The following is a 25,074-nucleotide window of genomic DNA, read 5'->3' as shown; positions in this document are numbered from 1 at the left end:
TCTCTTTCTTATTTATCTTTTTCCTTGATTTGTGTAGGAATGAGATATGTTGAAGTTCTCCTTCATCTGCCTTACTGTTTAAATCTCTTAATGTCCTAACTTTTCCTGTAAATATTTAGATGCTGTCTCTTGGTATGCATACGTATGGTTATTTATTTTTAGACTTATTGATTCCTTTTCTTTTTTATACTTCTATTATTTTCTGATATTTATCTCCCTTTTAAACCCTCTCATACTAAAGAAAACAATTACGCAAAACTGATCAACAAAGCTGATATGTGCAGCATCCCACATTTGAACTATTCCTAGTTTCGTAATAGAGGATAATGCTATATCACCTGTTCTTTGGGACAGTCGTTGATACACATATTTAATAATGATACTGTTTCACTCATGGTGCCTTTTAAACATAATGATTGTTTTCCTGCTTGTCTCTCTCAACCATATCTTTCTCTCATGATGCCTTGTTTTAGATTTTAGCTGAAGCATAATAAATTCTAATATAACTTCTCATTTTAACACTATATGAATTTTTGCTTTAAAAGGAATGTTTCTTGTATATAGTAAATTACTGAGTTTTGTTATCTAATCCTTTCTGTGACCCTTTTCTCTTTTGTGGTAGGATTTTGTTTTTCCCTCTGGCATATTTTCAGTGTTAAGGAATAGGGGATAGAGCCTGCACTGGTGAATTCATTGGTATAAGGGACCCCCCCCACCCCAATTGAGGTTGACCTTTTCATTAGGGTTCTTTGTGTAGAAGCTGCCTAGAACACTGAAAAGGGTAGGCATCTTATGCAGGATTTTGTCTGAGATATTATCTTCTATGCTAAGCTGTTAATAGATGAATTGAAGTGATATTTTTCCCTTTTCAAAATAAAATAAATCAACTAGATACCTGTAGCTAAAAGTATTCTCAGTTTTCTTGTTCTTCAAACCCCAGCTTTAAATTTCTAAGTTCTTATGGTATTATGCTGAGTTTGTAAGATTAATTAGTTTGAACTGCAAACCATTTCCCTTTATTGTAGCATTTTCTTTCATTTGTGCTTGATATTAAATTATTTCAGATGATTTTGACTGGTGTTCCTTGTTATGAAACCTCTTTTCTTGAATACTTGACATAATTTCTGTTTAAATTGGGAGCCCTAGCATTTGATAACTACATGTCAGATTTTGATTTTATATGCCCCATGCAGTTAAACCTTAATGAAAGTGAGGGAAAGTTGGTCTTGGAGTCAAGTGAACCTAGTTCATGGTTTCCTCTGCTCCCCCATCCCCACCACAGTAGAGTCACAACCTTTTGATGCTCCATGATAGTCTCTATAAGACTGTAAATTACAAGTGGTTTTCTTATTTTCATTACTGAAAGAAATTTCTACATGGAGAGTTCCTTACATACTGCTGTTATTAAAAACCAAACATACCTAACTCTTCAAGCTGCCTATCTGCCTCAGATCTCCCTATTCTAATTGACCTTCTACTCCACTGTCTGATTGAATTTCCTGAAGCACAAGTTGGACCTTACCACTCCCCTATTCAATCAATTCCTGTAGGCTTTCCATTTCCTCCAGGACCAAATATAAAATCTTTGGTTTATCTTCTAAAGTCCTCCATGACTCAGGCCTCACCTTGTTCACCTCCATAGAGGGGGGCAATATGCGATCCAGGGACACTTCATCTCCCAGGAGCTGTTCCCCCTACCCAGAACTCTCTCCTTCACAACTTCCCTCCAAGATTCAGCTAAAGTTTCACTTTCTGCAAAAGGCCCTTTCCTGATGTGTGCTTTACTGTAGCTAGCTAGTGCCTTCCCTCTGTGGAGATTCCCAGGTTATCCTCTCTAGATCTTGTTGGTTGTCTTCAGTTGTTGGCATGTTGTTAGACTATGGGCTCCACTGGAGCAAGGACTATCTGTTTTTTACTTTTCTTTGCCACTTCAGTACTTAGCTTTTGTACCTGGCAGGTAATAGGGCTTAATAAATGCCTGGTGACTAAGAAGCCAAAATCTTTGGACCATTGTTTAATGCAGTGACATCTGTTTTTATGATTTTTGTCTATGTTCCTAATTCCTTTTTTCAGGAAGTCTTCGATCTTGCAGTTCATCAGACTGCATTAGCAAAGTAATGCCACCAAGGAAAAAGAGAAGACCCGCTGCTGGAGATGATTTATCTGCAAAGAAAAGTAGACATGATAGGTATGTTGCAAAGACCTAATTTAAGAGAAGTTGATGGCTTATCAAATATCTCTTAAAATGTTGGCAATTTAAATGGTGGTATGTGAATAAACTGAACCATTGCTTTGATTCAATCAGGTTACACATTGAAGTTAGTATTTTTTTATTTGATAGTTCTTATTTTATGTTTTATCAAGTTAATATATAATAAAATAAATTTGGCAGTTTTGAGACAATAGACAATCTATTTTTATTTTGGGTCTTTGATTTACCAAAAGGTAGACTTAAAATCTATTTCTCTATTTTTAATGCTTTTTGATGTGTGTATTACTAAAGTATAGAGACTTTTAAAAGTAGTCTTCACTAATGATATAAAATGAAATTTAATTCAATTATTTTTCTCAAAACTATGTTGACCATATTATTAGAAATTTTTGAACTGAAATGAAGGGTGACTATGAGAATGCACGAAATATTGGAGTTTGTTCTGTAGAACCCATTTGAAGCATTTCTGTTTGGAACTGATATCTGCACTGTTGAATAGAGTAACTCTGAATTTCTTAAAATCTAGTTTTTTGGCTCCTGAATGATTTTATTTTTAATCTTTGAACATGGTAGTTCAAACTTGTCTGATTTCTCAAATCTATAGACCAAAATGTCAGCAAAAAAGACATTTTGGAAATGAGAAAGTATTACACTTCATTTTGTTTATCAAGATTGTTTCCAGTAAATGGGGGATTGTTTCATACTTACACAGAGACAAAAATGTAGAATTTAATCACCAATAAGTAGTTTCCAGCCACCTCTTAAAAATGGACTGCTTGATTTTTCATTGATGATAGTAGTTCTGTTGGTTTACTCATTCATTCATTCATTCATTCATTCATTTATTTATTAATTTTTAGTTTTTTACAAGGCAATGGAGTTAAGTGGCATGCTTAAGGTCACCGCTAGGTAATTATTAAGTATCTGAGGCCGGATTTGAACTCAGGTACTCCTGACTCCAGGGCCAGTACTCAATCCACTGTGCCACCTAGCTGCCCTGGTTTACTCATTTAAATAGCATTTTATAAATATAAAGTGCTTTCTAGTTTTTTTTTAAAGAATAATGATGAATTTAGTATCATGGCAAGTCATACACGAGGCTTCTAATATACAATTTTGATAACTTTACAAAATGAATTAACATTTTTAAAAATAGGTTAGAATTCTTATCTTGTCTGAATTGGCATTTGCTTGGGTCATTCGTTTTTACTATCTTTTTATATAAATCTTTGAGTGGTTGGAGCATGTCAGTAAGCTTTATTTCTTTTGTACCTATAGTAACTGTTACACAAACTTTGTTCCAAATAGCTGCCTTTATGCCTAACATGTGTAACCTCCTCTGTCCCACCTCTTTTACTGTTCACTGCGCTAGATGATGCAATGGATAGAGTGCTGGCTTTGCAATCAGGAGAATGGGAGTTCAAATCCAGCCACTGACATTTACTAACTGTGTGACCTTGGGCAAGTCACTTAACCATGATTGCCTTGTATCCAGGGTCATCTCCAGTTGTCCTGATTGATATCTGACCACTGGACCCAGATGGCTCTGGAAAAGAAAGGGATGCTGGTGACTTAGCATAGCACCTCTCACTCAAATCCTGTTCATGTGCTTGTCATGACATCACCTCCTTGATGTCGTGGTCTTCTTCGAAAATGAAGGAAAAGCATAATATTATTACTTAATCAATCAGTCCAGTGAATTGGCTTCATGCCTTTTAGCTGACTGACTTAATACAGCACGATGATGACCCATCACTTGAGCAGCATGCCTTCTGACACTGCAGTGATCAGCTGCCAGGTCCCAGGGACCTCATTTGGCCTTGCTTATTCCTGTGTAGGAGTCCACCAAGATGGGAAAGTGAAGATCTTTGCTAATAATCATTGAAACAAGACCATTAGCACAGAACATTTAACTGCTGATACTGTGAATTCCAGTCTTAATTGGTCACTGATTTGATGACGCAGTTGTAAAGTCAAACATGAAGTATTGGCCTTTCACAATACTGATTTATACAGGCAGTCCTTATTGTCTAAGTGGAGCAGAGGCAACAGAGGTTTCTGTCCAGGAGAAAGATCTTCTGTAGTCTTGAGGTTATTGCCTGTGGAACAGCTGTTTGGGCTGCCTCCTATGTGGAGGTGAATCTGAGAATGTGCAGGACTTGCTGCCATAGTAAATCACTCCTCTTTTCCTTGATATTGAAACATCTGGTGGAATTAAGCAGTTCTGATCAAAGGCCATACCACCAACTCCATCAAGCATAGACCTTTACCACCACCTCAGACAACTAGCCTGTTTTTTTGCTTATTCAGGTTTGTGAAGATGAGAGAGCAGTGACAAAGGGTAGCAACCTGTTTGGCAAGTTTGAACTCACGGTACCCCTCTCCCCCAACTCCTCCTTGGCATGTTCCTCAGATTGAAATAATCTTTGACACTGATGCAGTTGGCATCCTCAGTGTTTCTGCAGTGGATAAGAGTACAAACAAAGAGAATGAGATTTCCATTAACTACCAAAGATTGTGTGAGCAAAGAAGACATTGAGCAGATGGTCTGGGAGGCTAAGATGAGAAACAGAAATACAAGATATATATCTTTCAAGAACTCTCTTGAATCTTATGCTTTCAACAGGAAGACTATAGTAGAACATGAGATATTCCAAAGCAAAATTGGTGATGAAGATAAATAGAAGGTCTTTGTCAAATGTAACAAAATAACTAACTGAATAAGAACCAGGTTGCTGACAAGGAAGAGTTTGATCATCAGCAGAAAGGATTGGAGAAAGCTACAGTATTATTAGCCAATATCAGAATACCAAGATCATGCCAGGAATGTGCCTAGTGGATTCCCAGGGGTTAGTAGGAATGCTTCCTATGGAAGCAGCCATGGAGGTGCTTCTTTTGAATCCTCCATTGAAGAGGTCAATTAAAGACTTTAGAAGAGTCTATGAAAATTGTAGAACTTAAATTTGTAGGCAAGGCAGTTATAGTTTAGAAGTAATATTTGAATGACTGTAAATCTGAGCATTCTGAATACTTAATTGTGTGCTAAGGGAGAGATGAGAATAATATGTACTTTATCAGTGTTGTAAACAAGTAGCAAATCTTGTCCTGGAGAATATAACCTATTTGAAATTGGTTTCCAAATAGTTACCAAAGTTTTATATTAATAGGGCTAAACAGTGTATGTAGGCTTCTCTGTTCTATTTTTCCTTTTTTTTTAATTAAAAAAAAGAATGTTAAAGCATTAACTGTGTCTAAAGGACTTAAAAATATTTAAATGGTTTATCCTACCTTTGTGACTTTAGGCAAGTCACGTAACATCTGGGGGCTTCAATTTCTTCATCTATAACATGATGAAATTGTACCAAATGGACCCTTTAAACACTAAATTGATGATCCTAAGATCCCTTTTGATCCTAAGATCCTTTTGCAAAAAAAAAAAAAAGGAGAATTTCTGAGAGATTTAGCTGTGATAGAAAAAATGCTGGGTTTAGAGTCAGAGAAGTTGGATTTGAATCCAGCCCTGCCATCTTCGATAAGCAAATCACTATTTGGCTCAGTTTTCTCATCTGTAAAATGAGAGTATTTCTTAGGTCTGGTCTATTCCAGATCTAAATCTGTGATCCTATTGAATAACCTTAGTTTGTAATAAATTTTTAAAACTTTTGATTGTAACTAAAGCTAACATATTTCCCCATGTTTAAGATGGACGCTTTTTCAAAAAATTTGGGTCTAAAAACTGGGAGCATCTTATACAGTGGTTGTATATTTTTTTTATTTGCATTTCCCACTTTATTTTGCACTTTGTTTTTGTGCTCATTGTTTCACATTTGTTACCAGTATATTAGGTTGTGTTTTGCCATGTTCTGCCCAGAAATGGCTCAGAAAAGATTTTCATACAGTGCTGAATCCAAGTTAAAAGTGATCTAGTTTTCAAAAGTGAATGGAAATAATGCTGCTGCATGGAAATCATGTAAGTTTGGTCCACCTCCAGTTGAGAAAACAATCTGAGACTGGCCACAAGAAGAAGAGATCTGACTGAAAATGCTATGGCAGAAGAAGGCCATGAGAGGCAAGTCAGCCAAATGACCTGATTTAGAGAGGGAATTGAAAAGATGGATTGAAAAGCAAAGGGTCATTGGAATTCCTGTGTCCACAAAGATGGTTCAGCATGAGGCAAGAAGAATTGCTAATGAAAAAGAAGTGACTGATTTCAAAGATTGACACAATTGATGCTTCAGGTTCATGAAATGGAATGGTCTAAGCATTTGTCCACACACCAGACTTGGCTAGGTAGTGCTTGTGTTCAACCACAGACCAGAGCACAGACAGGAGAGCGGTCAGAGCCTCACCTAAGACAGGGATTTTCATCAAACACAGATAAGGATGAGCCAATGGATGGGAGTTTTGACAGTGATGAGTTGTATGAATTTTATGATGAATAATACTTGTTCTAGTAATTTTATTTTATTTTTTAAAATTTTGGACTCCAAAATTGGTGCATTTTATATACATGGGAGCGTCTTATACATGGGGAAATACAGTATATTTTTATGATTTCAGTTATTCATACTTCTGTGCTTATCCTACAATATATCACTTTTTGTTCTTTACCTATCATTGCTATTCTTTAAAGTTATTAAGAGAAATTCTTAGCCACATGAATTTTAATATTTTGAAAAATGTATAATCTCCTATCTAATGTTTGAAAAGCTGCCTTTCCCCATTTTTAAACTTCAATTTTATTTTTAGCATCCCTTCTCTCCCTCCATCTTCTCCCTTCCAGTCCTATTGAGAAAACAAGAAAAACACATATGTATAGTCATGTGAAACAAATTCTCATATTAACCATGTCAAAAAGAAGAAGAAATGAAGAAAAACCTAAATTGAGTTCATTGGCTTTCTCTTTCTGGAGGTAGAGAGCATATTTCATCAGTTTTGATTGGTGTGTTGATCAGAAGTCCTAAGTCTTTCAAAATTGATTATTTTCACAATGTTATTATTTATAAATTGTTCTCTTTCATTATTGTATAAATTTTTCCTCACCCTCTTAAAGATCTTTATAGACTATCATGGAATGGAATTTCCAAGGATCATTATCAAAGTTCGATATCGATGGGGTCAACTGTATATAGGTTTTTCCTGGCCTATTTTTCCTCTTTTCCTAGAGTATTTACTCACAACATAAGGAGAAAGTGATGAAACAAAGATTTTGTAGTCTTTTTTCTTATGGAAAGGGGCCTAACTTCTCCTTCTTTGTTTCCTTTGGTGGATCTTCCTCCAAATTATATCCACTAACAGTAGGGATTCCCTAAGTCTCAATCCTGGACCCTTTTCTCTCCACATACTATTTCACATGAGATCATCAGCTCCCATGGTTAAGTGATCATTTCTATGTAGTTGACTCTCAGATCTACTTGTCTAGCCCTAACTCACTCTCAATCTCCAGTCTTACATCTCTACATTTAGGTATCTTGACCTAAACCCATTTTTATTTCTCCCAAACTTTTCCCTCTTTCTAACTTCTGCTTATTGTTGTCAGTGCTATCTCTCTCCTAGTTGCCTGTGTTTACAACTTAAGTGTCATCCCAAAGCATACTATTTTCACTTTTTTAAAACTTGCCCTTATGCTTTTTCTTTCTTTCTTATGGTTATTATTCCCTTTAGTTCTGATTCCTCTTTCACAAAATGACTAATATGAAAATATGTTAGACATGATTGTTATGTATAACCTGTATTAGATTGCTTGCTGTCATAGGGAGGGAGATAGAAAAATGTGGAACTCAAAAGCTAACAAAAAAGATGAAAGTTGAAAACTATCTTTGTATATAATTGAAAAAATAAAATATTAAAAATAAACTCAGCTAAAGAGAAAAATACTGTAAAAGACCCATCTTAGGTGTCATCAAATCCTCATTTTCTTACCCCCATATCCAATCAGTGAACAAGTGCTATCATTTCCACCTTCATAACATCTCCTGTATAATACTACTTGCCTTCTGTCCTCTGAGACCACCACCATCTTGGCACAGGCCCTTATCACCTCCTGCCTGAATTACCAAAGTTGCCTGCCTGTCTGCCCCAGGTCTCTCCCTACTAATTCACCCTCCTGATTCACCCTCCTGATGTGTGCTTACTTTAGCTGGTGCCTTCCCTCTGAGGATACTCCAAATTCATCTTCTCTAGATCTTGTTTGTCTTTAATTGTTTGTATTTTGTTATATTAGGTTGTGAACTTCTTTAGAGCAGGGACTTTATTTTTTACCATTCTTTGTCACCCCAGTGATTAGACAGTGTCTGTAATAATATAGGTCCTGAAAGGGAAGTGCTTAGCACTTTAATCTCTTGTCTCTATTTTTTTTTTTGAAAGATCAAAGACCTGTTGATACCACTTGCTTAACAATTGCTGGAATTGCATCAGTAAGTTCTGTTTTCACAGTTAATGTCAGTCATTTACTATCAGTGTGACACTATACAAGTCACCAAGTTCTTATAACTTCAGTTTCCTCATCTGTAAAATTATTGTAATAATAATAATAGTAATTATGTTAGCTACTTCACTAAGGTTGATGTGAAACTCTCAAATGATATCATTTATCTAAAGTATTTTGCAAACCATAAAAAGTCTTTATAAATGTTAGTTTTTGATATTTTAGTCAAGTGTTTTGCATCCAGCTTAACTCTCAAGTGGACGCTTCACAATATGTTAAAGGGGAAATTGAAAAAAATCTCTATGTCATCACTATTAGTAGCAACCTGTGATAAGTTGTAGTCAGAAGTATAGAAAGAGTAGCTTATGGTCTTAGAAAAAAAAATCCAGATTTTTTCAGTTTATTTTTTAATTGAAAAGTATTTACCATTAGAAGTCTTCTAATTTAAATCTGGGACTAGTACATATATGACAATCATCTAATAATAGTTGGTACAAATGGTGAAATATCACAAAGTCCTTTTTAAAATGTTTTATGAGCAAATGGTAAGCTTGGGTAAAGCCTCCACTTTTTTTGTCATCCAAGGATGTAAATTTTTTTTAGTTTAAATAACATTGTTTTGTTTTTTTTTAATTTCTAGCATGTATAGAAAATATGATTCAACTCGAATAAAGACTGAGGAAGAAACATTTTCAAGTAAGAGATGCTTAGAGTGGTTCTATGAATATGCAGGTAAGTAATCTTTTTTTGGCTCATTGAAATATAATCACTTTAAATGCTTTAAAAACAAGTGGTTGCAATTTATGTGTTTTTAAGGCACATTTGGAACAAATTAGTGAATGCTTGATTTATAACCAACAGCCAAGCCCCCAAATTTAGGAGGAGAAATTGAGTAGAATTATTTTAGGTCATTAGGAATTCTTATTTTTTCATGTGACATCAAAGATTATGTGACTTAAGTTATTTAAAATTAAACATTGTAACTTTGAAGAATAAGGAGTACAGTGGGGGTGGCTAGGTGGCACAGTGGATAGAGCACCAGCCCTGGAGTCAGGAGGACCTGAATTCAAATCTGAACTCAGACTCTTAATAATCACCTAGCTGTGTGACCTTGGGTAAGTCACTTTACTCCATTACCTTGCAAAAAAAATAAAATAGTAATACTTTTTTTCATGAAAAAAAGAAAATTATATATTTTGAAATGTCATTGGCAGAAATTGTTTGGAATTGTTTTTAATTTGTATTTTTGAGATTTATAATTGTAGAACAAGTAATGGTAAAATTTGTCTTATTAGACAATATACTTAAGCATTATAACAAAAATTGTTGCTTTTGTCCAGACTTTAGCATTAAATATAATACTCAACCAAAGTATTTATCAAACTTTTATATATTTTTATTTTTTAGGAGCCAAAAATGTTTTTTCTCTTTATCAGGCTCACATTTAATCAAGAGTGGTTATTGGGTAAAATGTAATTCTCTTACTTTATTTTTAGTTGCAAGAAAATATGTTGGTTTTACTCATAAGAAATAAGATACAATATTGAGTTACTGTTGATAGTTCCATCTGACATGCTGACAAAACCCAAGGATTCCAGGGTATTTCTGTCTTGTACCTGAACTTTCTTTTTTTGTGTTTTCTTCCTCAATTAGAGAGTGAGCTTCTTGAGAACAGGTTCTTTTTCACTTTTTTTATATACCACAAATGCTGAGCACAGTGCTTAACACATGGCAAGCACTCAATAAAATACATTAAAACTCATTCATTTACTTTCTTTTTTTCTCTTTTGGTAAATCAGTTCTTTGTTGTCATGTCTGTCAGATTAACAAAAAAGTTAACTTTGAAAGATTCTTCTCTTAACCTAGTTTTCTAATGGGGTTTTTCTGAGTAATCAGATTCTACTTAATCTTTCTGATTAAATCTAACTGAATGTAAAACTTTTGAACCATCTTTAGCTGGTATTTTGAAAATGACAACTTCTTATCTAACTCTTTGAACTGTTTTGGTTGCTGTTTGTTGTGGATTTGGGGAAAGAATTCTAAGTGAAATACCTTTATTTTTAAGTTTATATTTAAAAGGTGAAAAAGTTTGTAAATTTAAAACTATTGGTTGGCGTAGCAGAAGCATTCATTGCATAATGGATAGAATGCTAAACTGGGTTCACCTGCCATCTTTAATATCTACTTATTAGCTATATGACTATAGGCAAGTCATTTAAGTTCTGAACTCAATTTTCCCTCACTGATAAAATGAGAGTAATGATATATGTCTCTGCAATACTTCACAAGAAGTAAGACTCAAATAAGATCATTAAATAGAGTGCTCTGCAAACATTAAAGCATTATAAAAATGACAGTTGCCTTGGACCAAGACTTTTATTAGTCATTATATCCTAGAATCATAGATTTAAAGTTGGAAGGGAGCTTAGAGCTCATCTTAGTGAATCCTTTTATTTTACTGATAAATTCCTAGTATTAAGTAATTTAAACTCAAGACCAGACCTGAAATTAGAATACAAGTCCTCTGACTCTAAATATATTGTCCTTAACACTCAATTAGCAATGCCATTGGTTTATCTGGAATCAAGAAATTGGCATTTTGAATTTTTATTTTTGCCAATAATAATGACTTGGTGCTGCCTAGTTAAGAATGAGCTAATCAGCTTGATTACTAAAAATGTTTATTTTTGGTAGAAATAATTTTATAGCCTGTATAATTTGAAATTTTAAAACAATTTTAAAAAATAAATTATTAAGTGATTATATAAGGATAAAATCTGCTAATCTGAAAATTCCTCACTTGATAATTCTTTCTTTTTGGGCAATAGTACATATTGTATATTTATTTTACTTTTGCTTCTATTATCCTTGGAAGGAATGTAGTTGCTCACACAAAAGAGAAAAATAATATTAACTTCCTGTTATATCTGCAAAAGGAAGGCTACCTTTTGAACAGGTGATTTTCAGCCAGGTGACTATGTCTTTAAAAGAAAAGGACAGAAAATTCTTGCCTAGTATTATGTACAAGCAAAAATTAGTTCAGCTAATATGTTTTTATGATCTATTTCACAAATGTGTTCAAATTGGAATTTTATATCCTTATGTATAAAATAAAGGAATTGGAATAGATGATATTTCTAAGGTTCTTCTAGCTTTACTATGATTGTTTATAGTGGCTCTTCATTTATTATTCAGCCCCTTCAGAAAATGGCCAAAGAACCAGAAATTAAATGGAAAATGAACTTGAAGCAGCTAAAATGGACGGTGCTTACTGGACTCTTAATATTCAGTTAACAAGCGTTTTTAAGTGCCTATTGTATGGGTATATGACAGACTAGGTGATATGTAAGACACAGTAGTTTCCGTCAAAGACCTTATGGTCTAGTGTGGGAAAATAAGTTATACACATAAATGACTAATACAAAACAGTGTATTATTAGTTGAGAGTTAGAAAGTAGACATCATTAGAGTTGAGTAGAGATAGAAGCAGTATCTAATTAGAAATTATTGATGATGGCTTTTGGACCGTGGAGGAAGATAGAATTTTGACATGGACTGGGAGCAAAATGTAATTTATTTCACTGAAATATAATAGTAAGGCATCTTAAACTTTCATTCAGAGATAGTTCTAAAAGGTTCTTCTTTTTTAATTGTGCCAGAGCATAACATAGAAGCAGTACATTAGAAGAGAAAAAGACCTGCTAGTTGTTGCTGAAATTGAATGGAAAGTGATGCTTAATAATCGGGGAACAAGTAAAAAAAGAAAATTTAAAAGATAGATACAATTACTGAAAAAGCTTAGCTGTTAGGAGCTGTTTAGAATGGGATAAATCCCCTTTACCCATTTCACCACACCCTTTGAAATTAACATTGTTTTACAGTTGAATACTGAGACAATATGCCATATTTGAAAAGAGCCATAAGCTTAAAATAATTCTCTAGTTGCGTGTAACAGTCTCTCAATCTCAAGTTTCCTTTTCTTTGATACTTGTACTATATACTTTGAAGGATTTTTGTGTGTGAGGGGGAAACACTGGAAACTTAAAGTACTATAAAATGTGAGGAGGTTCTTCTGTGTCAGAAAGATAAGGTTGAATTTTTCCAGTTCTATTTTTTTTTTTTTGGTATTTTAAATTTTATTTTATTTTTCTAATTTTAGAAAGATTTTATTTATTTTGAGTTTCACAATTTTCCCCCCAATCTTGCTTCCCCGCCCCCCCACAGAAGGCCGTTTGTTGGTCTTTACATAATTCCCACAGTATGCATTGATCTAAGTTGAATGTGATAAGAGAGAAATCATATCCTTAAGGAAGAAACATATAGTATGAGATATAGCAGAATTACACAATAAGACAATTTGTTTTAAAATTAAAGGTACATAGAAAGTCTTCAGTCTTTATTCAAACTCCATAATTCTTTCTCAGGATATAGATGGCATTTTCCATTGCAGATATCCCAAAATTGTGCCTGATTGTTGCCATGTTGGTATGAGCAAGTCCATTAAGGTTGATCATCACTCCTATGTTGCTGTTAGGGTGTACAGTGTTCTTCTGGTTCTGCTCATCTCACTCAACATCAGTTCATGCAAATCCTTCCAGGCTTCCCTGAATTCCCATCCCTCCTGGTTTCTAATAGAACAGTAGTGTTCCATCACATATGTATACCATAGTTTGCTAAGCCATTCCCCAATTTATGGACATTCCCTCAGTTTATATTTCTTTGCCACCACAAACAGAGCTGTTATAAACATTTTTGTACAGGTAATATTTTTACCCATTGTCATAATCTCTTCAGGGTATAGACCCAGTAGTGGTATTGCTGGATCAAAGGGTATGCACATTTTTATTGCCTTTTGGGCATAATTCCAAATTGCTCTCCAGAAAGGTTGGATGAGTTCACAGCTCCACTAACAATGTATTAGTGTCCCAGATTTCCCACATCCCTTCCAACATTGATCATTGTCCTTTCTGCTCATATTGGCCAGTCTCGGAGGTGTGAGGTGGAACTGCAGAGATGGTTTAAGTTGTGTTTTTCTAATAATTAGTTATTTGGAGCAATTTTTCATATGACTATGGATTCCTTTGATTTCCTCATCTGTAAATTGGCTTTGCATCTCATCTGACCATTTGTCAATTGGGCAATGGCTTATCTTTTTTTTTTTTTTAAAGTTTGACTCAGTTCTCTGTATATTTTAGAGATGAGTCCTTTGTCCGAAACACTAGTTATAAAAATTGTTTACCAGTTTACTACATTTCTTTTGATCTTGGTTACAGTGGTTTTGTCTGTGCAAAAGTTTTTTTTAATTTAATATAATCAAAATTATCTAGTTTATTTTTATAATGGTGTTCTCCATCTCTTCCTTGGTCGTAAATTGCTTCCCTTTCCTTATATCTGACAGGTAAACTATTCCTTAATCTTCTAGTTTGCTTATAATATTGTTTTTTATGTCTAGATCCTGTATCCATTTTGATCTTATTTTGGTATAGGGTATGAAGTGTTGGTCTAATCTAAGTTTTTTCCATAATAACTTAAAATTTTCCCAACATTTTTTATCAAAGAGAGAGTTCTTATATCATTAGTTGGACTCTCTGGGTTTATCAAACAGCAGATTACTATAATCATTTCCTGCTATGATCCACCACTCTATCTCTTAGCCAATACCAGACAGCTTTGATGACTGATGCTTTATAATATAATTTTTAGAGCCTCCTCATTGGTGGTGAGTTTGCCTTTTTCATTTATGATAATCGCAATTTGTTTTTCTTCTTTCCTTTTTTAATCAAATTGACCAGAGGTTTATCAAGTTTATTGGGTTTTTTTCAATAAAGCCACCTTCTTTTGCACTTTTTTTTGTTAAATCTCTGGACATTCTCGACTTTTTATTTCTCCATATGAATTTATGTACAATTTTTTCTAACTCATTAAAGTAATTTTTTGGAATTTTGATTGGTAGGGCACTAAACAAGTAGTTTAGTTTTGGTAGAATTGTCATTTTTATTATATTAGTTCAGCCTATCCATGAGCAGTTGATATTTGCTCAGTTATTTAAGTCTCATTTTATTTGTGTGAGAAATGTTTTGTAATTGTTTTCAAAAACTTTCTGAGTCTGCCTTGACAGGTAATGGACTCCCAGGTATTTTATATTGTCTAAAGTTACTTTGAATGGGATTTTTCTCTCTAGTTCTTTCTGCTGCATCTTGCTAGTTATATATAGAAACGTTGAAGATTTATGAGAGTTTATTTTATATCCTGCGACTTTGCTAAAGTTGCAAATTATTTCTAGTAGTTTTTTAGATGATTTTTTGGGTTCTCTAGGTATACCATGATGTCATCTGCAAAGAGTTGAGAGTGTTGTCTCTTCCTTCCCTATTCTAATTCCTCTGATTTCTTTTACTTCTCTTATTGCTGAAACTAACATTTCTAATACGATATTGAATAGTAGTGGTGATAGTAGAGATTGTTTCACCCCTGATCTTATTGGGAAGGCCTCTAGCCTATCCCCATTGCATATAATGCTTGTTGATGGTTTCATAGATACTGTTTATTATTCTAAGGAACAGTCCATTAATTCCTACACTCTCTAGTGTTTTTAGTAGGAATGCGTGCTGTATTTTGTCAAAAGCTTTTTCAGCATCTATTGATAAAATCATATGTTGATATAATTAATTATACTGACAGTTTTCCTAATATTGAACCAACCCTACATTACTGGGATAAATTCTACTTGGTCATAATGTATTATCCTAGTGATAACTTGTAGTCATTTTGCTAAGATTTTATTTTAAGATTTTTGCATCTATATTCATCAGGGAGATAGGTCTATAACTTTCTTTCTCTGTTTTAACTCTTCCTGGTTTATGGATCAGTACCATATTGGTGTCAGAGAAAGAGTTAGGCAGAGTTACATCTTCACCTGTTCTGCCAAATAGTTTATATAGAATTGGAACCAGTTGTTCCTTAAATTTTGATAGAATTCCCTTGTGAATCCATCTGGCTCTGGAGATTTTTTCTTAGGGTGTTCAATAATGGCTTGTTGAATTTCTTTTTCTGAGATAGGGTTGTTTAGGTATTTACGTATTCCTCTTCATTTAACCTGGGCAACATATTTTTGTAAATATTCATCCATTTCATTTAGATTATCAAATTAATTGGCATACAGTTGGACAAAATAATTCTGAATTATTACTTTAATTTCCTCCTCATTGGTGGTGAATTCACTTTTTTCATTTATGATAATAGAATTTGGTTTTCTTCTTTCCTTTTTTAATAAAATTGACCAGAGGTTTATCAACTTTATTGGTTTTTTTCATAAAACCAGCTCTTTTATTTATTAGTTCAGTAGTTTTCTTTCTTTCAATTTTATTAATTTCTACTTTAATGTTTTGAATTTCTAATTTGATATTTAACTGGGTGGTTTTAATTTGTTCTTTCTCTAATTTTTTTAGTTGCATATTTATAGTTCATTTATTTCCTCTTTCTCTAATTTATTCATATAAGCATTTAAAGACATATATCCCCTGACAGCTGCGTTGAGTATATCCCATAGATTTTGGTATGTTGTTTCATTATTGTCATTATCTAGGATAAAATAATTAATTCTTTCTATAATTCGTTGTTTGATCCACTCATTCTTAAAAATGAGGTTATTCAATTTCCAATTAGTTTTGGTTCTATATCTCCCTGGCCCAATATTTCCATATGATTTTTATTGCATTATGATCTGAGAAAGCTGTATTTACTAGGTTTGCATTTATGCAATTGATGATTAGGTTTTTATGCTCTAGTAAATGGTCAGTTTTTGTGTAAGTGCCATGTACTGCAGAGAAAAAGGTACATTCCTTTCTATCCCCATTCAGTTTCCTTCTCTAGGCTTTCTAACAATCTATTTACCTCCTTAACTTCATTATTTCTTATTTTATAGTTAGATTTATCTAAATCTGAGAGCAGGAGGTTGAGGTCTCCCACTAGTAGAGGTTTGCTGTCTATGTCTTCCTGTAATTCCTTCAACTTCTCCTCTTAGAATTTGGATGCTATACTATTAGGGTGTATACATATTTAGTAACGAAATTATTTTCTATGGTACTTTTTAGGAGGATGTAGTTTCCTTCCTTATCTCTTTTAATAATACCTATTTTCGCAGCCGCTTTGTCTGAGATAAGTATTGCTACCCTTGCTTTTTCGCTTCATTTGAAACAAAATATATTTGACTCCAACCTTTACCTTTATGTATCTCTTTGCTTTGTATTTTCCCCCTTTATCTGTATTCCCCAGTGTTTTGTTTCTGAATTCTGCCACCTTCATGGCAGAATTTTTCTGTGTTTGCCCTTCTATATCCAACCTCCCCTTTTCCCCCCCCTTTCCCTTTGCCCCTTCTTCCTTCCTTCCTTCTTTTCCTTCTGTTGATTCCCCCTTTCCTCCCCCTCCTCTTTTCCCCTTTTAATATTCTAAAGGTAAGATAAGTTTCTTAATTTAACTGAGTGTGTGTGTGTGTGTGTGTGTGTGTGTGTGTGTGTGTATGTTAGCTTTAAGCCAATCTGATGAGAGTAAGATTCAGGTGGTTCTTACCTCCTGCCTTCTTCCCCTCTATTACAATAAGTCCTTTGTATCTCTTAATGTAATGAAGTTTACCCCATTCAGTCCCCTCCATCCTCCCATCTCTTTACTGTCCTCCTTTTTAAGGAGGTATTGTTTTTAAATCATTCTATCTGAGTCACAGAAAGGTCATGAGTGTCCATCACTTCTGGCTGTTATCTCTACTAGAATTACAATTATTGAGAGTTATTAGAATCTTTCTTCCAGATAAGGATATATCCAGTTTCATCTTACTGGATAACAGTTTCTCAAATAAGTCATGTGTATCCATCTCTTCTGGCTAATTAAATTCTCTCTAATAGAGTTACAATTCTCCAGAGTTGTTAAAGTCTTTCTTCAAGGTAGGGATGTTGCCAGTTTTGTCTTATTTGATAACAATTTTCCCCTCCCTTTTAAAATTTTATCTTTTCTTGTGTCTCTTGAGTCTCCTGTTTGAAGTTCAAATTTTCTATTAAGCCCTGATCTTTTCATCAGGAAAAGTTGGAAGCCTCCTATTTCATTAAATGTCCATCTTTTGCCCTGGAAGAGAAGACTTGGTTTTGCCAGATATTGTATTCTTGGCTGTATTCCAAGCTCCCTTGCTTTTCAGGATTTTGCATTCTGGGCACTTCAATCCCTTAATGTTGATGCTGCCAGGTCCTGTGTAATCCATATTGTGGCTCCTTGGTATTTAAATTGTTTCTTTCTGACTGCTTGCAGGATTTCTCTTTTATCTGATAGTTCTGGAATTTTGGTGTTTTCATTTTGGGATCCCTTTCCGAAGGTGATCGATATATTTTTTTCAATAATTATTTTGCCCTCTGATTCTATGATATCAGGGCAGTTTTCCATCACTAAATCCTGTAATATTAAGTCCAGGCTTTTTTTCCTCTTCAGTATTTTCAGGAAAACCAGTTATTTTTAGGTTTTCTTTCCTTGATCTATTCTTGAGGTCAATGGTTTTGCCCATGTGGTATTTAACATTTTCATCTATTTTTTTTTCAAGTTTTTGGTTTTGTTTAACCAATTCTTGTTCTCTCATGAAGTCATTGGTTTCTATAGACTCCATTCTTTTTGTTAGGGAAGAATTTTCTTCATTTACCTTTTGCAACCCCTTTTCAAATTGGTCAATTCTAATTTTGTAAGAGTTTTCTCTGATCATGAGGTTTTGAGAGAATTATTTTCTTTTTTTTCATTTGTCCAATTGTATTTTCCAAGGATTTGTCTTGTTGCAAGGTATTAATCTTGTCTTGGGTTTCTTTTCCCAAATTTCCCAGTTGATTTTTAAAGTCCTTCCAGATTTCTTCAAGGAAATCTTTCTGTGCTGGAGACCAAGTCATGTTTTCCTCAGGGGTTCTACATCTCTCTAAATTATGGTCTTTTCCTTTTAGGAATTTTTCTATGGTACCCCTCTTTTATTGGCCTTTCTTCATTTTCTCAAGATCTTGTGTTGAGGGAGGGGCTGGTTCACAGAAGTTTGGGATTGAGATCTCTAGAGGCTTTACTCACTGAGTGTAATATCTCCAGCTGGCCAGTAGGGGGGTATTGGAGACTTTTCTCACTGAATGTACTATGTCCTCCTGGCCAGTAGGGGTACTAGAGCTTCCTGTAAGTCCCAGACTGTCAGTCCCATGGCCACACCTCCACTCTGGTTGTTTCTCAGAGAGAAGTGGTTCCCATAACGAAGTGTTTCTCCGAGCAAAGTGGTTCCCACAGCGAAAGCCTCCAGGCCTGATCTTAGATTAGTCCGTCTCTACCCCTCCCCCACTGGCTCTCTGCGCTAGCCATAACCCCTGTCCCCAAAGGCAGACCTTGAAGTACGTGTTGTTTTTCTCACTTCTCTTTCTGGGTTTTATCAATAGGACTTCATTAAGAGGTTTGTTTAATAGTCTTTATGGGGGAAGATCAGGAGACCCGAGCACAGGACCTGTCTTCTCTCCACCATCTTGGCCGAAAGTTCCAGGTCTATTTAGAAAGAAAATATGTTCCATTCACAAAAGTGATCCTTAAGAAATATGTTTCAGGGGCAGCTAGGTGATGCAGTGGATAGAGCACCAGCCCTGAAGTCAGGAGTACCTGAGTTCAAATCTGGCCTCAGACACTTACCTAGCTGTGTGGCCTTGGGAAATCCACTTAACCCCATTGCCTTGCAAAAACCTTACCAAAAAAAACAACAACTATGTTTTGCTGTCTGGAAAATTCACTTGCAAAATGTTTGTTTTCTTGGTATTTTAACTTTATAATCATTTTTGTTTAAAGCAAGCTGTTAACTAATAATAGCATTTTTATATTGCTTTTCTATATTATAAATTTCTTAACTATAGACAAAATTAGTGTGATAAACAAGCTGGTATGTGACTTTTACTATAGTCCAGATGTATAATTTATGCAAATTTCTATGGGTTACTTGTAGTAAATGATACTTTTGATTATCTTAAGGTATTGCTTTTGTCACGTTCACAGTTTTTAGCTGGATTATTTTAGGAGGATCTAATCTCACCATTGGTAGAACTCAAAAATCTTAACAGATTAATCTCCAAGAGACAGTGTCTTCCCCAAAGTAGATACAGCCTCTTGGTAGCAGAGGTAGGATTAGGTACCATGATTCCTGACTCAGTGGCTAGTACTCATTTCATTTGGCCATATTATACCTCTTTCTGTTCTCTTTGGTGCATTATTGTTGGCTAGAGGTGAAATTTCTTTTTATAATCACATTTTCTTTAATACCTATATTCCTTTGTATAAATGACTTCTGGTTTCTTGGTCCCTTGTATTTTTTTTAAATAAATTTATTTTTCTTGACTACATGCATGATAATTTTCAGCATTCAATTTTTTTGTAAGATTTCGAGTTTTTCTCCCTCCTTCCCCTTGACAGCAAATAGTCTGATTAGTCCTTCATGTGCATGTAATTCTTTTGATGGTAAGAAAAAAAATTTGAAAGCCATCCTTTTTATTCTTCTCTGTATTCTTTGCATGAAACCCATAAATATGCTTCTGTACATAAAATTAATGCAGAAAAAGGGAAAATTTAGAGCCTTAGGTTTTTTAAATAACTTTTAGAATTAACTACTGTTAAAAAAAAGAATTAACTACTGTTAATTATAGCTAGAATTTAGACAGCCTCAGCTTTGCATGTGCTTTATGTTCATTGTGGTAAATTGTCTTTAAACATTTAGAGAGAAACCTGGGCCTAACATAAATTCTAGAATATTTCTCTCTCTTTATACTGTAAAAATTGATTCAATACTACTGCTTGAAATAATTCATAGTTTTTAAAAAATTGAAATTTTCTTGTACAGTAAGCATTTTGGGGTTTATATGACTTTAAAGAAATCAGTGATGTACATAGTTGGATTTTATTTAAAGGTTAATGTAAAAATTACTTTTTATTTCAGGGACTGACGATGTTGTAGGTCCTGAAGGCATGGAGAAATTTTGTGAAGACATTGGAGTAGAACCAGAAAATGTAAGTTGAAGCTTTTTAAATATTTATGAAACTTTAACAGTGAACAATCTGATTTCTATTATTTAACTTGTGTGAAAACTCTTGGAAACTACAGTTGAGAGACTCTTAGAAAATCTGGAGGGGCATAGAGTAGGAAAGGCTTTTTTTATTTATGCTTTAATGATTCTTAACTTTTTTTATTTGCAAAAAAATATAAAATATGTTGGTCTTTAGATGTTGAGAAATAGGAGGAACTATAGCATATTTGTTTGAGTTCATCATATTGTTTTATATTCTTGACCTATGCATTTTTTCCTCTTAATTCCTGAAAAGGACTTTTCTCTTATGAATAAACTCTCTTGAGTTATGTCATCTTTAGTGAAGTAGGAAGCTCTTTCATAGGCATACACAATGTAACAAATACAGGATATAAGGCTAGGCATCTTTTTTTTTTTGCTTGGAAAATCTAAATGAGCTAATGGAGTTCTGAATTTCCTTGGAAAATGAACATTAATCTAATAAAAGCTTCTTATTTTATAGATGAGGAAACTGAAACCCAGGGAGATGATGATTTAGATTAGATTGTAGAAGTACTATTTAAATTCTTAAGAACTAGATTTTTTTTTATGAAGTCATGTGCATATGACTAGGGCTCTAGGGCTCTCTCTGTTTATTAATATCATTATAGTTATCTTGTTCTTGTGCTTTAAATCTGTTTTCTTCTTACACACAAAAATTAGCATTAGTTAAGTTTTCTTCAAGATAATTAAGGTAATCTACCATGAGACAAATTTTTCAAACTTATTTTGGTCTGCATCTAATGCTACTTACCTTGTGGTCTGTATGATATTCACATTAAAGCTAATTTTAAAGGTACACTGTACTGTTTAATCTCAGAACTGGTTTTTGAATGATAGAAGAAGTAACCTAGAACTTTTGATAACCACCTTCAAAGCTTTGAATAAGGTAATTTTAAGAACACCAGCATATTTCACATACATCCATTTTAATTTAATCCAAGAGTCTGTTTCTCCTTCATGGTTTAGTTAGGAAGAAGATCTTAAGGGTTTAGGTATCTCAGGAGGAGATGATTTCATATTCATTGCTGCTATCTTTTTAACAACAATTTTTGGAGCAGTTGAAATATTTTTTTCTTAGTCTCAATATTTTACCTTAGGTTCAAAACAACAAAAAATAAAGGAGGGGGAAAAAGCCCCACAAAACAAAACTCCACCTTCCCCCCCCACTCCAACTCAACCATTTATTGGTCACTTCTGTCCAAGATGAATTTCAGTGTCTTTCCAAAGCTAGGATTTGAAGGCAGGTCTTTAATGTTGCCAAATATTGGTGCTCCTTCCTTTTATATCATTTTATGTCTTTGAATACCTATAAGACTTTTCTTTAGTGTTATTTCAGTTTCTTATCTGTAAATCAATTTGAGTAAATTATCTAAATTACATTCTCTATTTTTGAATCTTTTTATCCATACACACACATATAAATGAAACTTTTTTCCTTTTAAAATTTGTTATCTCTTTATTTTAAGATGAAAATACCAACCCTCCTTTTTTTTTTCAGTGTTCTACCCTCTTAGCATCTTCTCAGTTCTTGTTTTCAGGGCCTTTCTGTCTTGGAAAATATGACAGCCGGATTTCAAAACTCAAACCTCGTAAATTCTAGTATTTAGAAAATTAGGTATAAGCTTAGTTAAAATAAGGGTAACTATATGTTTCCCAAATTTTTCTTGAAATAAGGAGGTTTCTGTGGCTAATTAAACTTTTTCAGTTCAAAACTTTTATTTAACTATATTCTATTCTTTTTTTCTTTTAGGATTTTGCAAGGAAAATGGGTTTAAGTGGCTTGCCCAAGGCCACACAGCTAGGTAATTATTAAGTGTCTGAGGCCGGATTTGAACTCAGGTATTCCTGACTCCAGGGCCGGTGCTCTATCCACTGCACCACCTAGCCGCCCCTTCTATTCTTTCAACAACAAAAACATTTTATTGGTACTTTCTGTTTTACAAACGTCCCTTTCCTCATAAAATCTTTCATTATAGAAAAGGAAAAGTATTAAACAGAAACATCTAACAGAGAAATCTTGTTTGTCAGTGTTTATAGTGTGCATTGTTTACAGTGCCATATAGTATACAGTATATACTGTCATAGTTCCAGAATTTTTGAGAACTGGAAGAGACCTCAGCACCCACTAATCCAATCTATCCATGAAGGGCATCCTTTTTATGATATATCTGAGAAGTTATAGACCAACCTTTTTTTTTAAAGATCATTTTAAGGATGGAGAGGGAAACTACCAACATCTTTTGCTTTTTTTTTTTTTTTTTTGGCAAGGCAATGGGGTTAAGTGGCTTGCTCAAGGCCACACAGCTAGGTTATTATTAAGTGTCTGAGGCTGGATTTGAACTCAGGTCTTCCTGACTTCAGGTCTGGTGCTCTATTCACTGTGCCACTTAGCCGCTCCTCTACCAACATGTTTTTTAACTTCCCCATTTCCCTTTTGAACAGCCGTAACTATTAGGAAATTGGCATCTTTGTAACTTGAATCCATTGTTCCTGGTTCTACCCTGTAGGGCTAAGTACAACAAATTAATCCTTTCCCAATGTGACAGCTCTTTTAAATATTTGACGTTCATTTATTATGCCCTTCTTGAGTCTTATTTTCTCCAGGATAAACATCCTCAGTTGCTTCAGTTGAGCCTCATAGCATGCTAGGCCATCACTAAGTTAGGCTCTCAATCTCCCTGATGGTAATTCTGGAACCTAGCTTACTCTTTTTGTAACTCAAGATCACATCAGCTTTTTTGGCTGCTCCACAGTACACTGTGACTCATATTATACTTGCATTACATCAACACCCCTAGATTTTTTCAGAATGACTGCTTTTCTAATCATGCTTCTTCCATCTAAAAAAGTCTGCTTTTGAAGTTTATTTTTTGTACCAAGTGCAAGACTTTACTTTTATTTCCTATTTATTATTTTGTTTAGATTTAGCCCAATACATTAGGTTGTCAAAGATTTTGACTGTCTTCCAGTTGCGTCAGCTGTCCCTCTCAGCTTTATATCAACTGAAGATTTGATGAGCATACCATCTTTGCTTTTTTCCAAGTCATTGATAAAACTGTTTAACTGCCCAGATACCAACACAGATTTTCTGGGGTACTATTCCCTCGATTCCATCTACCATGTTGATATTGAACTTAACAATTACTCATAGTTCAACCATTCAACCAGAGTAGAGGGATAGAAATAAGTACATATGAAGTGGAATTGACTGGGGAGAAGTGCCACCTTTTCATCAGATATTAGAATTCATTAAGATTGAAATAAGATTTCAAGGTTTGAGAGAAGAGGTAAGTGGAATAAACAGCTCATGGTTCATGGCCTTGATTTTCTTGGTAAAGCATGAATCAGGACCCACCACTGTGAGCATAGGGAAGAGGGACTGATAGAAGACGTCTGAGGGGAAAAGAGATGACAACTCTCGGAAATAGGATAGAAAGGAATAAAAGAATTGATTGTTTTTGTAGTAATGGCACATTTGAGATGAGATAGTATCAATTTGTAGTGGACCCAGGTAACAGGTATCTACAGATATCTACCATTTCTGATCAGGAGCAGAGAAAGGTACTTTATTCAGTAATGGAGCAGAGGAAGTAGAGTAATCCCTAGGTTTTAGAGTTTGTCAAAGCATGAATGGTAAAAGACAAAGGATGAGGGAGTCAGGGATAAAGGATCATGCTGACTTAAGCTAGTTCACTCAGGAGACCAAGATTAGAAAGAATGAAATGTATGTCAGAGCAGAGCGGATAGGTAGAGAAAGAGTAGTTTTAAATGTTTATGGTTTGCACAGTGCTATATACACATTATTTCAGTTTGATCTTTTTACTAGTTCCCATGAGGGAAGATACTGTGGGTATTTTCTCCATTTTACAAATGAAAACTTTGAGGCTCAGTGGTTCAGTGATTTTGTGTATGCTTATGGAGCTTTGTAGATGTAAGGGTTTGTAGAAGTTACTAAGTGTGAAAGGTAGAATTTGAACCTGTCTTTCTGATTCCATGCTCAATACTCAATCCATTATACTTCATAGCATAGTAGGGAATAGCTATAGTAGTAAATGAGATTGCCAGGGGAAGAGAAAGAAAAGAACCAATGACTGGGTCATGTGAGCTATCCTCATTTGGTTGGAAGGATTAGGAAGATTGAAGGAGAGTGAGGAGCGATCTAACAAGCCAAGGAATTTAAGAGAAAGGAACAATGTGAAATCCAAAGGAGGAGAGAGTGGTCAAATACTGTTAATTGAGGATGAGGACTCAAAAGAAGGTAATTAAGATGTCATTGGCAACCTGGGGAAGAGAGCTATTGTAATAGAATTGTGGGAGTAGAATTCAAATTGCAATAG

The 25,074-nt window shown here is 34.3% G+C and overlaps 1 protein-coding gene across 8 annotated transcripts in view; it reads left to right on the top strand.

Moving 5' to 3' along the window:
• DCUN1D4 (defective in cullin neddylation 1 domain containing 4) overlaps positions 1–25,074 on the top strand; it is a 103,802-nt gene that overhangs the window by 47,703 nt on the left and 31,025 nt on the right. For 7 of the 8 annotated variants that reach the window (XM_074229467.1, XM_074229466.1, XM_074229472.1 and 4 more), the window contains 3 exons: positions 2,074–2,188; positions 9,280–9,371; positions 20,608–20,678. In XM_074229467.1, the coding sequence (XP_074085568.1) occupies positions 2,074–2,188; positions 9,280–9,371; positions 20,608–20,678 (278 nt within the window). Of the gene's footprint in view, positions 1–2,073; positions 2,189–9,279; positions 9,372–20,607; positions 20,679–22,485; positions 22,540–25,074 lie in introns of those variants that run through there. The other variant, XM_074229471.1, reaches the window with a different exon arrangement.

The sequence above is a fragment of the Macrotis lagotis genome, chromosome 3 (assembly GCF_037893015.1).
Source record: "Macrotis lagotis isolate mMagLag1 chromosome 3, bilby.v1.9.chrom.fasta, whole genome shotgun sequence".
NCBI lineage: Eukaryota > Metazoa > Chordata > Mammalia > Peramelemorphia > Peramelidae > Macrotis > Macrotis lagotis.
This window is presented reverse-complemented; position numbering and strand designations above follow the sequence as displayed.